General features: G+C 34.1%; 2 protein-coding genes across 6 annotated transcripts; one reads left to right on the top strand and one right to left on the bottom strand.

The window, feature by feature from the left end:
- Positions 1–1,867: 1,867 nt before the first annotated feature.
- On the top strand, positions 1,868–7,552 carry LOC126698507 (uncharacterized). Of its 4 annotated transcripts, XM_050395789.1 has the most exons (11): positions 1,872–2,381; positions 2,797–2,883; positions 3,111–3,248; positions 4,011–4,099; positions 4,767–4,855; positions 4,961–5,064; positions 5,151–5,250; positions 5,563–5,638; positions 5,740–5,854; positions 5,933–6,464; positions 6,799–7,552. In XM_050395789.1, exons 1-11 carry the CDS (start codon positions 2,099–2,101, stop codon positions 7,289–7,291), a joined length of 2,106 nt encoding a protein of 701 aa, XP_050251746.1. In that variant the 5' UTR covers positions 1,872–2,098; the 3' UTR covers positions 7,292–7,552. The 4 variants fall into 4 exon arrangements, with proteins under 4 accessions (XP_050251744.1, XP_050251743.1, XP_050251746.1 ...); XM_050395787.1 differs by having other exon boundaries at positions 1,868–2,381; positions 3,111–4,099; positions 5,743–5,854; XM_050395786.1 differs by having other exon boundaries at positions 1,869–2,381; positions 3,111–4,099.
- Positions 7,553–10,108: 2,556 nt separating this feature from the next.
- LOC126699231 (60S ribosomal protein L36-2-like) lies at positions 10,109–12,271 on the bottom strand. 2 transcript variants are annotated; one of them, XM_050396941.1, is made up of 4 exons: positions 12,124–12,271; positions 10,956–11,063; positions 10,525–10,724; positions 10,109–10,358 (listed from the first exon to the last, which is right to left on the bottom strand). In XM_050396941.1, the coding sequence occupies exons 2-4, from the start codon at positions 11,055–11,057 to the stop codon at positions 10,328–10,330; spliced, it is 333 nt and encodes a 110-aa protein (XP_050252898.1). In that variant the 5' UTR covers positions 11,058–11,063; positions 12,124–12,271; the 3' UTR covers positions 10,109–10,327. The 2 variants fall into 2 exon arrangements, with proteins under 2 accessions (XP_050252898.1, XP_050252897.1); XM_050396940.1 differs by having other exon boundaries at positions 10,956–11,060; positions 12,124–12,261.
- Positions 12,272–16,566: the final 4,295 nt, after the last annotated feature.

Genomic DNA, 16,566 nt, shown 5'->3' with positions numbered 1-16,566 from the left:
TAGATCTCGAACAGATCTTACATGTGTCTAAATTCGGTTTGGTTGCTGAATACTTTTTACCTGGGATGAACTTGGGCTTTAGGGCTTTTATATTCTCAGATACTCATTACTTTCTCTTCACTGCGCAGAAAGAAATAAATTAACAAAAGAAGGGCTTGGTTCATTGCAAAGATATTCGGATATCATTTCGGATTACCCGGCCCCTCTAGACTATGCCCACCACGTATAGATACAGTTGTGAATGCGACATCTTGAAAAATACCAGATTGGTGGTATTTAGATTTTAAATTGATAACAATCCAAAACGTTAGGATTGATTTGTCTCAACAAATGAATTGATGTCAACATTGTATCCGTATTCGGTAGTTCTGTACTATGTTCACATGTCTCACTCCCAACATGTATCATGCCTTGGGTTGCCTTTTTCGGACATTGGATTTGTCTTGCTAATCCTCCTGAGATTAAGTAGGCATGGAGCTTAGTTGTATGGACCCAAAAATTGGTGACTTGCAGTGGTGTGCAGTCAACCTGCCAAAACCGATCCAATTCAACATAACCAGTTGAGTTTGGTTGGTTTTTGGGGGTTGGTAGGTAGAGTTGGGTTGTGAAATTTTTTTTTTTTACAATGAGTCAAGCCACAAGATTTACAAATTCGCCTAACCCGATCCAACCCACCTATGTTTAATATATATTTAAAATTAAAAAAATATATTATACAATTTTATTATTTACTTTTTTGTCCCTCTTCCTAAATAAATCTCAAACCCTAAAAGTTCTCCTCATATAGTTTATGTAGGTTTGATGTTATTCTCAGAATTATTTACATATAAATTTGCTCTTATTTGTGGTGGTGGTGTTCTAATACTCAATTTAATAATAATAAAAAAATAATAGTAATTAAAAAAAATGTCCAACTTATGAGTCCAACTAGATCTATGTGGGTTGAATTGGACCCTTGTGATGGGTTGAGCTTTTTTTAACTCATCATGATGGGTTGAGTTAAAAAAAAAACCTTTCAACCCAACTCATACATATCCTTAAAACTGACTTGAAACTAGAACAATATACAAGTGAATGAGTGATGGTGCATTATATAATTGTTGGAACATGCCAATAGATACATGGACTATTGATACATAGAAGAAGGCACATTTGATTTAAGGGTATGTTTAATTTTTTTTTCTTAGAATCAAGGGTATGTTTAATTTATGGTGAGATTTACTTTTTTTCCATTTTTAAAAGCGCATTGTCAGGAGCCCTTTGTATATTAAAAAGGTCAGTACAACTAGAAATATGAAACACTTATTTAAGGAAAAATATTATAAACACAAAAAAAATTGATATATTTATTTTTTAATGCGAAGATAATAGAAAAAAAATTGAAGCAACAATAAATTAAACAATTTTGAATTGATTTTCGCCATAATAAAATTGAAATACAATTTTGAGAATAATCACAAAATATGCTTCATTACTCATTTCTTTCATCAATATGATATCTCGTTAAAAAATAGATAAGTAATTTTGAGTATATAAAATTTTTCATAAAAATAATATGATTCTACTAAACTTGCCTAAGCTAAATAAATTACAAAAAAAATCAATTAGACCATATATTTAAACAAGTCAAAATCAATCTAAAAATTGAGTCACTAGTTCAATTAGTTAGGAATATATTTATATATATATATATATAAATGTTTAATAATAAAAATTATAAACTCATGTAATTCAATTTATGGGGAAAAATGTGGGGTTTTTTTTTTTTTTTTTTTTGGATCAAATAAAAAAAATGTGGTTTTTTAAAACTTAGTGGGCATTTCTATTACTTTCCTAGTGTCTAGAGGGTGGTGATTGTAATTTAAGTAGTTATCAAAAAATAAAGTGATAGCGAGAGAGAGAGTGGAGAAGAAGGAGACACAAACAGAGTCACCGGTAGTAATACATACACAGACACACGGAAAAATCACTATCTACTATCTTCCTCTTCTTCACTATACAACAAACAAAAACCCTAGAAATCTCAGCTCCTCTCTCTGACAAAAAATTCTATCTCCTTGCAAAAATCCAAACCCGCAGTTTATCTATCTATCTATCTATGGCTTCTGCCACGTGGTCACCGAGCTCGCTCCAGCTCCGACTAGCTCTGAATTGTAGGAATTGCAGGAAATCCCCTGCGATTCTGGTACGGACGCAGCTGGGGAATCCGGGTCGTCGGATTCGGGTGTTCTGTGTGGCTCAAGACGAAGCTAGAAATGAAAATGGAGTGGAACGGCGTCGTAATGAGGGTCCATTGGTCGGGTCGGATTCTACGGCTAACGGGTTCTCCGGTTGGTCTGAGTCCGACCCTGTTGATTCGCAGAGTAACAAGTGGTTTGGAGGTAATGATAATTTTTTTTTAAAAAAAAATTCTCTGTTTGGCTTCTCGGAAAATCCGAGGTATTGAAATGAAATGAAAAGAAAATGTTCAATATGCATATAGTTGAGTTGTGGTGTTTTGCTTTGTTGGAATCTAAAAAGTGGAAAAATGTTGGAACTTTATTTATTTATTTTTTTTTCTATTATATCTGAGCACCCAGATAGAGAATTTGGAAACTTTGTGAGTTAGTGTATGAATTGGAATGTATATGAGATAGTGTTGAATTTTGTTTGATAATTGTAGCTTTGCGAATGGTGTTGATTGTCGTGTTGAATACATAAACAATAGAACTCGACATTTGTATGGAACAGTGATTTTGGAGTTGTTTGGTATCTTTTGATTGACTAATTAACATTTGTAAAGTAGTTTGTTTTCAGGGGTTGTGGGAGCAGGAGTAGTTGGAGTCATTCTTGTCTCGGGGCTTGCATTTGCAGCGTTCTCGTTGAGTAAACGAAACAGCTTAAGTAAGTTTTCATTGTCTCTTGTAGTCACATTAGTAGGTGTTGTTTTGTTCTAAATGTGCTCTTTTTATAGTATTTATTGTTATACGTCAATGTGGGCTTTGAACAATTGTTTCTTACATTTGTGTTTCGCTAGATTATGTGTTTGTTAGAATAAATTTCGCCAAGTTGTGTCTGCTATCTCACTAGTCTTTTCCATTATCTATAAAAACACGTGTGGCTCTATGTAGAACCAGATCAACACATGAAGCCCTTGACTACTGAACAGGAAGTGTTGTTGGCCTCTGATGACCAGAATGATAGTGTTAAAGAAGATGGAAATGCAGGTGGCAATGTTCCAGAAGATACTAGTCTGGAAAGCAGTAAAGGTACATATAAGGATTCTTCATCTCCTGAATTTGATGAAACTCCCAGTGAAATTAGAGTTGGTGATGATTCTGATAGTGGGTCCTCATCAGTACAAGATGTTGAATATGCATCTAATGTTACTGATGCCATTAACAATGCTTCCATTCAAGAAGATTTGCAAAATGAACCAACTTTTGATAACAAGTCAGTGTCCCCTGAGACAAGCTCAGTTTCACTTGATTTTCCTGAATCTAAGAATTTTGGTGATTCTTTTGTTGGGGGTACAGAAGAATTAAGTTCTGAACTTACAGAGACTCCGTTCGATGTCAAACCAACCAATTTGTTAGTCTCTGATGGTAATCCTTCAGATCTTAACACTGAACCCCAGGATGAAATGCGTGATTCTTCTTTTAGTACTATGACCCCAATAGTCAATGAGCCTGTGGCTCTGAATGTTTCTGTCAATTCACAGTCAGATTCAACTTTCGACACTCAAAATTTACCCAAAAACGATTTAGATACTTTAGCCCCACCTTCAATCAAAGAAAGTCCTGACCTGAGCAAAACAACACTGGTCTCAGCTGAGAAGAATAGTTCATCCCTGGACAATCGTAACTATAGTGAAAGTGAGTTATCTGAAAATTCTCAGCCAGAATTCACCTATCCACTTGCAAATGATGCAAATTATAATAATGAGATGAATAGGAGCAGATCAGAATCATCAAATCTTGTGAATTCCTTCTCCTCTGCTGGTATACCTGCTCCATCTGTAGTTTCTGCAGCTCTACAGGTGCTTCCTGGAAAGGTTTTGGTTCCTGCAACTGTTGATCAGGTTCAAGGTCAGGCATTAGCTGCGCTACAAGTATTAAAGGTGCTTCTTTGCCCTAATTCATGCATATCATGTTATTTCATAAATTTTATGGCGCCATTATGCATTGCAAAGGTTGAATTGTATATATATCTTTTTGAATTTTTGGTCTCTGTTCTCATTTTACTAGTTTGCAAGAAAACTTTAGGGAACCAAAGTAACAATGGAGGAAGCTACTTATCAAAAAAAAAAACAATAGAGGAAGCTACTTTCCCCATATCCATCTGGTTGTAATAATTATTAGGAGAGCTTGTTCTCTTCTTTTTCCTCAGTCATGCAATTTGGTGTGTTTGGTTTATTTTTCTCATCTCTAATCGTTTATGAGAATCCTTTGTCACTGTGTGTTTGAAGTGAATGGATTTTCTTTGTTTTTAAATTAAAAAAAAAATTGTTTTATTTGAAGAAATAAGTCAGCCTTCCCACCCCCAACCCCCCCCTCGGCCCCTACCTTTTAATGTTCCTTCTGTTTGTATATTTACTTTGAAATGAAGGAGCCCGTTAGACTTCACTTCAGCATCTAGCCAAATGCAGTGGCTTCAGGTGGACCTTATTTATATGGGCTAATAATTGAATTGAATTTTGCACTGTAATTGTCATATAGTCTTCAGATATGTAGATATGAGAAGGCTTGCTATTAAAAAAAAAAATTTAACATCAGAATGGTATTCAGGTCATTGAGGCTGATGTTCAACCTGGCGATCTATGTACACGTCGTGAATATGCTCGTTGGTTAGTGTCTGCAAGCAGTGCTCTTTCAAGGTATATATTTCTCTCTTTTTTCTATGACCGTGGTATGTAGTGCTTTTTTTCAAAATCATACTTTGTCTAGAATTTTAGAACAAATGACTTTTCTGTTACCTGTAGGAACACAACTTCAAAAGTATATCCTGCAATGTATATAGAGAATGTTTCTGAGCTAGCATTTGATGATATCACACCCAAGGACCCTGATTTTTCATCCATTCAAGGTGAGAATTGGATGTTAAACTTTTGGGTTTAAACTTTAAAGCTTCCTTTTTAGCTTCATAATTTGCAATTGATTTGTGCTTGACAGGCTTGGCTGAAGCTGGACTTATTGCAAGCAAGCTTTCAAGAAAGGATATGCTTTCTTCTTTAGATGAAGATCAAAGCCCGTTCTACTTCTCTCCAGAGAGGTGCTTACACAGTTACCATGCATGATACTGTGGCCTAATTTTTCTAGATTGCTGTTTTATTTGAATACAAATTTCCATTTGAATTGTACCATCAGTTGGTGGAATTAAAATAACAAGAGCTGCATTTATAGCCCTTAATAAGAGCAATATTATTTTCTTACCAGCTCCTATATACCATTTTCCTTAGTAATTCTTCACACTGCTTGATAGGTCAGACAGAGGCATATGCTTGGTGTTTCATATTTGTGGCTAAGATACATGTTTCATTTGTTTTATATTTACCTCCATTTTCTTCTACTATCCTTATTGCAGCCCTCTATCACGTCAAGATCTTATCAGTTGGAAGATGGCCTTAGAGAAAAGACAGCTCCCAGAAGCTGACAGAAAGGTTGCTTTTAATTTGAAGATTGGGTTAATATTATTATTTTAGCTTCTCTGTCACTAGTTGTAAATATATTTTTCTAATGAAAAAATTGTGCCCATGGACAGAAGCTGCACCAAATTTCTGGTTTTATAGACATTGATAAGATACACCCAGATGCTTGTCCTGCACTTGTAGCTGACATATCTGCTGGAGAACAGGGAATCATAGCTCTTGCATTTGGTAAGGGGTAGTCCCTGACTACTACTTGATAATTTTTTATCTTCATTTCATAATCAATATGTCTTGTTTTTGGGATAGGTTACACACGACTCTTCCAGCCAGATAAACCGGTCACAAATGCCCAGGCTGCTATTGCCCTTGCTACTGGTGAGGCTTCTGATTCAGTGAGTGAGGAGCTTGCTCGAATTGAAGCAGAATCAATGGCAGAAAATGCTGTTGCTGCACATACTGCTTTAGTAGCTGAAGTTGAGAAAGATGTCAATGCAAGTTTTGAAAAAGAACTTTCCTTAGAGAGGGAAAAGATTGATGCAGTGCAGAAAATGGCTGAAGAGGCAAGGTATGAATTGGAAAAGTTAAGAGCTGACAGAAAGATAGAGAATATTGCCTTGATGAAGGAACGTGCTGCTGTTGAATCAGAAATGGATGTTCTCTCACGGTTAAGGCGTGAGGTGGAGGAGCAGTTGCAGAGCCTAATGAGTAACAAGGCAGAGATGTCATATGAAAAGGAAAGGATCAGTCAACTCCGGAAAGAGGCTGAAAATGAAAACCAGGAGATTTCCCGCTTACAATATGAGCTAGAAGTTGAGCGAAAAGCCTTGTCTATGGCCAGGTAAGAAAGTATAATTACATTTCAAGGAGGCAATCATGTTTGGTTTGCATTCCAATATTTTATGCAATGATGAGGAAGGTAGTCTATAGTTGGTTTGGCAAATATTAGATATCAATATAATTCATATTTTAAGAAAATATGTTCCATGGATTGATTAAGTGTAGTGATTAACAATTTGAAGTCTTTCATGCTGCATCTACCTTAGTAATAATTCTTGTATTGTCTGGTCTTTGAATGCATGGATGTGAATCCATTATCAACTTGTTAGCTTCATTATGAATTTGTTTATCTTTTATCTAGCTTCTTAATGAGTTTTATTGTTTCTGTCATCCAGGGCTTGGGCTGAGGACGAGGCAAAAAGAGCAAGTGAACAGGCAAAAGCCCTGGAGGAGGCTAGAGATCGGTGGGAGAGGCAGGGCATCAAAGTAGTTGTTGATGATGACCTTCGGGAAGAGACCACTGCTGGTGTTTCATGGCTCAATGCTGGAAAGCCATTCTCAGTTGAAGGGACTGTTAGCAGGGCTGAAAACTTGATGGACAAGCTGAAGGTAATGGCAGGGGATTTAAGAGGGAAATCCAGAGATTTAATCAACATGATCATTCAGAAGATAGCCTTATTAATATCAAATTTGAGAGAATGGACCAGCAAGGCTGGAAAACGAGCTGAAGAAGTACAACATGCTGTCATTTCAAAGGCAAGTATATCAGCACAAGACTTGCAGCAAAGCACTGCAGAATTTAGCTTAGCTCTCAGGGAAGGGGCAAAGAAAGTTGCTGGAGATTGTAGGGAAGGAGTTGAGAAACTCACCCATAGGTTCAAGACATGATTTCTCTCCTCTCTCTCTCTCTCTCTCTCCCCCCCAAATAATTTTTTGCGGTGATTGGCTGTTGAGAAGTCAAAATTGTAATTTTGTTTTTGTTTCCCTTCACTCCTCCCATGTATTAATAAAGGGGGAATTTGGCCTGTACCATCATATACTGAGATGTGTATGAAACACCTGTACTAAGAATTGATTGTACCCGATTGAAAACAAAGAGAAACAGAAAAACTAATGATTGATTGTGGGATAACACAATTTCATTACTAAGATCATTTTTGATGGGGCAAGATGCTATAAACAGCAATAGAAACAAGCAACACAAACCTGTTTTTGACCAATAATTATTCATGCATCTGGTATATATGCGTCACAAACAAAAAAATTATGATAAATCATTAAAGATAATTTTAATTAATGATAAATTCTGTCGATCTTTTTGAAATTTGCTATTATAAACTTGTAAAACTTTAATAACAAGACTAGTACTTGAAATGGGCTATATGGCAGAAACGCGTTGTACCCCGTTTAACATTCTTCTCTTTGTATCAGGACAAACAGGTAAACGTACCATTTTTTATGCATATGATATACATTCGTATTTTAACTTTTTATTGAGTTACATTAAGAGAACATGCAAGATAGAACTTTTTATATATTACCTATGATATACATGTATTTCACAGAAGAAAATGTGTTTGTTGTAAATACTAAATAGTCATCAACCACACGTAATAGCAACTTAATCTCTTCAGTTAGATCAAGAAGGTCTTCGGATTCGCAGCTGACATTTTCCATCTTCTTTCGCTTTTTGACCTTCTGACCTTCAAAGTTCATTGTTTATATATATATAAACATGTTTCTGAATCAGATTAAAAGCAAATGCCATTGTTATTAGAATCTGAATTGGAACATGGATATGAAATTATGAAGATAAATGTTATGTTCACAATATTTTTACAACAAATCCTAACTTGCTATTATTGGTGGACAAGTAAATAATCTCAATGGTGGATTCAAATAAAACACCTGTAACTTAAGATTTGTTGTAAAAGTATTGTAAAAATGTTGCAAACGTAGAACTTCTCAATTATGAATGCTAGCTCAACAGCTCCCATCTACGACTGAGCAAGGACTTAGTCAACCCAACCCACCCGCTCAACCCGAAGGGTCTTGGGTTGATTCAACCAAACAAATTATTATTATTATTATTATTATTACACAAGATAGAAATTTTAGTCTAATCTAAATCTAATTGTATGTGTGTGAAACTCTCCTATTAACTAATTATTGATTCACTTGAAATGATTTTTTATTTTTTGGATAATTGACTCTTTTGTTTATAAGATACTTTATACTCTAGAACAAACTACGAGAGTACATCAATGAACTCCTCTACATTCATAGCCAAAGACTCCGTTACGAATTACAACCTGAAATAATTGACATTTGACACCACGCTGACGATGATGTTAACATGCCTCTTGTTAGGATTACTAAGTCGTTGATAGTCCATTGATAATTTGTGAATGAAATCCATCTGAAAACCGGAAATGGAGCTGGATGTGTTACCAAGTTAGAGGAGCTGATTCTATTATTTGAAGTGCCTCCCCAACATCAATGATTTGCACAGTAAAGAGTTGATGGTTGTAGCCAAGGGGATAGGGCTGGGAATGGTGAGAAATGAAGATGGACATAAGGTCAGGAAAGAAGTGTGAAATGGTATATGCAATTGTTAGACTAGTATAGTTGTTGACTTCTTGTTGTTTGTTTAATGTTGGTTGGGCTTTTCTAGTTATCTACTATTCTTCCCCCTATCGTTTTCTGTAGGTTTCCATTCAAATAATATTGCCGATATCTTGTGTAACCCATTACTTAAATAATATTTCCATTCAAACAAGGGAAGGCTGATCCAAGTTTGGTAGAAAAGCAGCAGAATTTCAGAGTTGCTGCAGTGTGATAGTTGAAGACCCGTGTAATTGCACCCCAGTGAACTGTCGAAGTCTTATACTTGATATGCTATAACATTTTCCTAGTAACAAATGTATTGTCATCTTTACTTTGTAGTACTTTGTGCATAATGTTTGTTGCAGCTTTTGAAACTTAGCTTTATAGTAAGTATTATCTGATATGTGTTTTCCAGGCAGGGGTATATATTCCAATTTATCATGTGATTCCTAGTTTTTATGTAATTACTAGTAATTCCTCCAGAATAATAGCCAATTCTAATTACTAATAAGTAACAATGCAAAAATTCAACCGCGTCATCCTGTAACAAAGAGAAAAATGATATGATGATTATATGAGAACATCCAGGAAGACGACCTTGAATTTTCCCAGTAACAGCAGTGTTCTGAATCAGAAATGCAGAGAAAAATGAAGCCATTAATTCCAGATATGATAACATATTTTGACAAAACAATCTTAGATTCATGACTCCACAAACCATATTATGTGCATACTAATGTGTCCGTTTAACAAAGGTTATTTTTGCCAACTTATTTTACTATTCAACTTATTTTTGCTATTATTTATACATCCTACTGCGCTTTTTGATACTATTTATAAGCCCCATTGTACTATTTTAGCTAATTTTTAGCTTTATCTACAGTACCTTCGAAAGATTTCAATTTCAGTAAAATAAGTGAATCTCAACCAGATACTAGTTTTTTTTTTTTTTGGGTGGGGGTTGTGAAACTTCACAAATCAGTCTAGTAGTTTCAAGTAATAATTAAGATACGCCTAGTATTTGGGCAAGAATTAGAAGCAAGAAAATCATTTTCAGCAATGATGAAAAGAACAGTTTTAGCAAACAGGCACAAAAGCTAACTGTAAAACAACATTAATAAAAGATCAATGTCCTACCATAACAGTAGGCCACATCTAAATTCTGAAAAACAAAATAAATGGGAATAAAGTACTTAGCATTCTCAAATCTCATTTGAAACAAGACTTTAAAATTCAAAACAGCCTCACTAAAGAGATTGAATAAGCTGAACACAACTCTAATAACAAGACCCTCTACTTGAGATTGAGGTAGTAAGATCACTTTTTCTTTTCTCCACCTCCACCAGACCTGCATGCAAAATTCCATAAACGAAAATAAGAGATTGTGGCTAAAAATTCCAAATCCCAAACTATATCATGAGTACCAAGTTACAAAAACAATGCTCAATAAAATTATAGTAGGCTGAAACAGAACTCAGAATTTAAAATTTTTGGAGGCTTGATAATAGACTTACCTCATCTTGCGGAGTGTGTTAGACATTTCCTCACGCTTCTTCTTTGCCCTCTTGTGAGTGCCCAACTTTCTTTTGGCAACTTTCAAAGCACGCTTATCCTTTCCAACTTTAAGAAGCTCAGTGATCCTCTTCTCATATGGTGCCAATCCAGCAACTTCCCTGATCAAGTTCCTCACAAAGAGGACTCTTTTACTGGTTTTCTACATTTGGTAAAAACAATGGAACGAGATCATATTAACAGGTAATGCCATGTAAAAATCTTAAAGTTCAGATTTAAATGCACAAAAAGAAATCATAACCCAAGGCAACATCTTCCCTAAGATAATAAAATCAATGGCCTATTTTGCTTTAACAAGTCCCACAACTTGGAGGTATACAAACAATGAAGATTCAGACCCTATAAAGATATGGATGGAACAGAATCAACTTACTCCTTTGCGATCAGAGGGACGAGGAGCCAATTCTTTCTTAGTCACAATGTGGCCTCTATTTGCGCCCACACAGAGGCCAGTATTTGGCTGTTTTGGAGCCATTACCTGCTAATAAAGTCAAAATTCAAATAATGTATAATCAAACCGAAATCACAGCATTCTGCACCCACAGATTTGACACATTACATTCTGAAGTTATTTACTGTAATCAGCCAATTTTGAACGAACATTTAACTGCTTAGAAAATCACAATTTTTTTTAAATGTTCATCTACATTAAAGCCTTCTCACTTATCAAACCAAAACAAAATTACAAATGACTGTACATGCAAATTTGCTTCATTAAAACCTGAAGTTATTCATTATGATTAGCTGATTGTGTCCATACATTAGGCTGAGATTTCTTGACATTCAATTTCAAGGGTACATTTTGGTTATAATAACATTTATCTCATTCCGTTATCATTTCCTATAATCAATGAAGTCTTTAAACTATATTAATGCTCTTCAACAAGCAAATTCATTGATTTATAAAGGTAAAAGTAAAACCTCTCCAAAAAGATAAGTGAATTATTTTACATATAGAAAGCTTTCATGAACAAAACCCAGTTGGGTTTTCAAAAGTATAACATATATCCTTCTTATAAATCTGCGCAAAAAACAAGTAGCAACCCTCATTCAACAAAAAAATTTGTCATACCTACTAAATCCCCAAAGAATCTTTCATTAAAACCATATAAAAGAACAAATACTAACATGGGCTCTCATATATATTCACAAACACTTGGAATATGCAAAACTCAGATCCACAATACAATAGCAAGCCCTTATACATATGCATATACAGACTTATTAACACACTATAACTCTATGCATAAACAAACACATATGAAAACAAAAACCATGAACTCCAAGCAACACGCACAGAGACACACATATACATATAAAATAAAGAATTTGAAATCTGGGTTTTGTATTGTCGATGGAAAATGAATGAAAGAAAAGCAAAAACAATATCATCACCTAAAAATATCAAAGATTCAGAAAGTGTTCTGTGTGATTCAATGAATGAGTGAAAGTGATCGATTATACTTACAGATTAACATGTTAGAGAAAGCTCAATGAGAGAGAGAGAGAGAGAGAGAGAGAGAGGGCTAGGGTTTTGTTACCTTGAGCTTGGAGGACTTGAGGCGGGTCTGAGAAAAGAGGAGCTAGGGTTTTCAGGGTTTGGTTGTGATTGGATTTATATACGAACTCGGAGGAGGAAAATGGAAAAAAGTTGAAGGGCGATTTCGTCAATTCCAGAAAAAAAGGTCCATGGGCTTATATGCGTGACAGCAGGGCTTCAACACTGAGTGTGGGCTAATGAAGCCCGTTAATTGTTGTGCCTCGGCCCAATACCATGAAATTGTTGTAAATAGTTTTTTTTTTGGGGGTAAATAACAACTATCATAGAACTAAAGAGAAGCTACAGAGTTATGAGGACAAATCCTCTCATAATACACACCAGAGCAATCAAAAAATAAAGGCATAGCAATGTCCACAGGCAAATTATTAAAAACAATAAAGTCTTGTTGGATTGTTGGATGAATGGGCTCTTCTTAGTTAGAGCGTTCGTGTACTTGTTGGCTTCTTTAAAGCAGTGTCATATCTTCACTTGAGGAATTAGGCCAACGATGGTCCTACAATCCATAATAAAAGAATAGTAATTACTATCAAGTTTGTCAATAAAAAACAAAACAAACCATTCTTCATTTGGAATTTCATACTGGGGGAGAGAAAAACACACCTTTTGTTAGGGTAGAGAGATTTCATAATTTGTACATGGTTGTTAGTTGTTCACATGATACTTGTCTTGTACTACTGAATCATTATTAATATCAAGTTCATCTAACTAATTGTCTAAATCATATTATTATATAATTATGACATCATCAAATTCAAACAAATGATATGTTGAATTCAATTTTTTTATTTAATAAAAATAAATTAATGCAACGGCATTTCGTGATTGCTATGGTTATATGAAATATTAAATTATCTAAAAAATTACTATCTTGTTTTGGTAAAAGAAAAAATGCTTTTTTTTTTCCAATTTTTTATCATTACAAAAAATATATGAGAGATTCAAAATATAAAATCATTTATCTATCAAACTTCCCATCTTAACTCTATTAAATAAAAACCCATATTAACTTTATATTTTAATTTACTTTCTTCTTCACTTAGGGGAGGAAAAAACTACATTTCTTTAAATTTGAACTCACTTGACATGAGTCTTATAATTCAATTTGTATTTTTTAGTGTTTTTCAAAAAGATGTCTGTAAGAGGCAAAATTTTAGGCAAATTATAAAATGTCATATAAAAAATTTAGTAACAAATCTATTTATATATTAATAGGCAAAACCCAAAAAAAGTTCAATTAGAATTTGAAATTAGAATCCAATTTTGCGTCATATGTCTAAATTTACATGGGGACCATACCATAATTATCTACTTAAGTTTGTGTCATGTGTCCACTTAAGTTTTTTAATATTTTTTTTATTAAAACTATTTTAATCTTTGTGCCAAATGAGTTAATGAGTGTAAAATACTAAGAATCTAATATTAATGAACTATAAATAAATTAAAAAAAAAAAAAAAAAAAACCAATCACATATGCTCAATAAAAATCACCATACAACAAAGATCACCACAAGTTCTATCTTATTAAAAATTAGGAAAAAAAATTATCATAAGTAGTATTAAATTTAGGTAAGAATTTTAATATGTGACTACTATGTTTACTTTTTTTAAGTAATAATTTGACTAATTATTATATTGTTGTGATAAAAACTGTGTTTAATTTTAAATACATCCATTCATTCGCATGGGTTATATGCTAGTTCCAAATTAATATATCATTAAATTAATTAAATCAAATGAACACATGTGTCATCCAAATTGATATTACATTGGCATATTGAAATTTGCGACGTGTCATTTGGCTCACAAGATAAAGATAAATTTCCTATTCAAAATAAATGGATAATTATCTTTATTAAAATAAATAAATAAAATACAGATAATTTTATATTCAAAATTGATGGATAATTATCTTTATCAAAATAAATAAATAAAATAGAGATAATTATTTATCTTTGTTGATTATTATCTGAATCAACATATGATCTTTATCCAAATAGATAAATAGAGATAACTATCTCTAAGCAAAATTTGGGCCAATCAGAGTCTACTACATTTCTTTAAGCATATCAATTCAAAGTGGAGTTCATCCTCTTAAACCACTATAAATACAGGACATTCCCTCTCATTTTTAATACCAAGTTTTTAAGAAGCCCAAGCTTTGTAGAAATTATGTCTCAAGAATCTTCAAAGAACTTGAATAACATTCGAAATACTGAAAGAACTTGAAGAATAACAAATCTCTAACAAGCTCAAAGCTAGATTTGTTGTGAAGACCGTTCGATCCATCTTCCAACCAAAGTCAAGAAGATTTCTTTTTCAAGTAAAGTTCAAAGAAGATAGAATCAGAGAATTATTATGTTGTAAAATAATCAAAATAGAGATTTTACTTACTACTCAATTAATACAAAATTATATTTGTAGAACACTTTTCAATTTGTTTGATTTTCAAACTTTGAGAAATGTTGTGTTTACAATGTCCATAGTTCAAATTCTCTTTCCCCAACTTACTATGTTTCTTTTATTTCATTCAAAATGAGTAGTATTTAAAAATCATGCATACTTTTGAGATTGAAGAATGAACAAACTTGTATATTTGATAAGCTTTTGACTCTAATATGTTGTTATTTGTTTTTATTATAAATTAGGAATGACAATGGGATGAGATTTTGTTGAATCAGAAGTGTCTTTTTCCCTCTTTGAGGCAAGAGTAGAGTAAGTAAGAGGCAAGGCAAGTTGGAGGTATTTTAGGAGATAGTAATCGAATCTTCATAAAAACAAATAAATGTAGGACATTCATAATAAATATTAAATTCTATATAAATTATTTAAATATATGTTAATAAAGAAGAATATATCATGCTGGAAGTTGAACTTGATGCATTTGTAACAATTTCCCTAGTTGTTAGCAATATCAATTCTAATGTGGATCTTTTTAGCTTTATTGACCATTACAAGGATATGCTATTGCAGTTGCCTCAAGTTAGGATGTTTCATTGTTTCAAAGAAGCCAACCGTTACGCTGATGCCTGAGCTAGACTGGGATCATCCCAAGATAATGTTTCTTTACATTTTGTATCCCCCTCCTCTATTGTACCCCTTGTGTATGTTGATTTGTTGGGAATGTATTGTTCTAGACTCAACCCAGCTACAGTTGGGGACAATGTTGGTTAATTTATAGAGGAGTGCTATGTTCATAACATTTTTCACAACAAATCATAGGTGATAAGTAGTTATTGGTTATAATTTGAATCTATAACTTAAATTACTTTTTTGACTACCCATAACAACCCACAACTTAAAATTTGTTGTGATAATATCTATCCTGCTTTAAAAAGAAAAAAGAAAAATATATACATACACATTTGGGTGGGGCAAGCAAATCTCATCCTTGTCCCATCACCTCTTCAAGGCGAAGAAAACTCACCTAAGATAAAGAGAGTCATATGAGGCGATGAATCTCCACTATCATTAAGTAAAGCCTCATATTTTATGAATATGTATTTTTGTGAGCTAAAATAATCATCGTAGTTTTTAGTCCATCACTCATAAGTAATAAGTTTTTAGTTGATCTTGCCTATACAAAGGTTTTAATAAAATTGAAAGTAGTGTACTAATTTGGAAAAAAAATAAATAAATATATATATGTATATATATATATATATATATATTAGCTCCAGTTTGATGCGTGGTGTGATCCACAAATGGGGCCAACAAATGTTCAAAATCCAAAACTAAAAATGTGAATAAAGAGAGATAGAAAGGGAATTAGGGAATATTTTCCAAGTTTTTCAAACTCAAAGTCTCTTTTAGTGAAGGAATCCCGGAACTCAAGAAACAAGCATTTAACGGGCGAAAATGGGTAATTACCCATCAAAAGCAAACTATATAGTTAAGAGGACCGGTTTACAAACTATATGGATTTTTAGCAACTCGAGCCTTAAAGGCTCGATTTTGGACTCATAAATCGAGCCTCTGATGCTCGATTTTCATGGGTTATTCGTCTCTGATTTGGCACTTTTTCCAGGTGGCGTCTACGTGGAAATCGAGTCTCTAAGACTCGATTTCTAACCCAAAAATAAAATATTAATGACCCAAAATGCAGAAACAGCAGAAAAAAACGCAGAAAGAAAGAAAAAAAAAAAAAGAAAGAGAAGAAGAAGAAGAATTGGAGATCAGCTCAAGCTGACCCAGGCCGCACCAGATCCAGGCCGGCGACACAGGCCGCGCGCGATAGATCCAGGTCGCCGCGCGACCCAGGTCGCACCGCGACCCAGGTCGCGCGGCGAACCCAGGTCGCACCGCGACCCAGGTCGCGAGGCGAACCCAGGTCGCACCGCGACCCAGGTCGCGAGGCGAACCCAGGTCGCACCGCGACCCAGGTCGCGAGGCGAACCCAGGTCGCACCGCGACCCAGGTCGCGAGG

The sequence above is a fragment of the Quercus robur genome, chromosome 9, assembly GCF_932294415.1.
Source record: "Quercus robur chromosome 9, dhQueRobu3.1, whole genome shotgun sequence".
Classification (NCBI taxonomy): domain Eukaryota; kingdom Viridiplantae; phylum Streptophyta; class Magnoliopsida; order Fagales; family Fagaceae; genus Quercus; species Quercus robur.
The sequence above is the reverse complement of the archived record's forward strand: the minus strand, read 5'-3'. Positions and strand labels throughout refer to the sequence as shown.

What these genes read in the sequence shown, in the direction of transcription:
- LOC126698507 (XM_050395786.1), top strand. Translation starts at nt 2,099, where the DNA reads ATGGCTTCTGCCACGTGGTCACCGAGCTCGCTCCAGCTCCGACTAGCT. An exon ending in GAGTAAACGAAACAGCTTAA is followed by an intron (nt 2,884 to 3,110) that starts GTAAGTTTTCAT and finishes GGCTCTATGTAG; the next exon opens with AACCAGATCAACACATGAAG. An exon ending in AATCATAGCTCTTGCATTTG is followed by an intron (nt 5,855 to 5,932) that starts GTAAGGGGTAGT and finishes TTTTTGGGATAG; the next exon opens with GTTACACACGACTCTTCCAG.
- LOC126699231 (XM_050396941.1), bottom strand. Translation starts at nt 11,057, where the DNA reads ATGGCTCCAAAACAGCCAAATACTGGCCTCTGTGTGGGCGCAAATAGA. An exon ending in GTCCCTCTGATCGCAAAGGA is followed by an intron (nt 10,725 to 10,955) that starts GTAAGTTGATTC and finishes TACCAAATGTAG; the next exon opens with AAAACCAGTAAAAGAGTCCT. An exon ending in AACACACTCCGCAAGATGAG is followed by an intron (nt 10,359 to 10,524) that starts GTAAGTCTATTA and finishes TTTTGCATGCAG; the next exon opens with GTCTGGTGGAGGTGGAGAAA.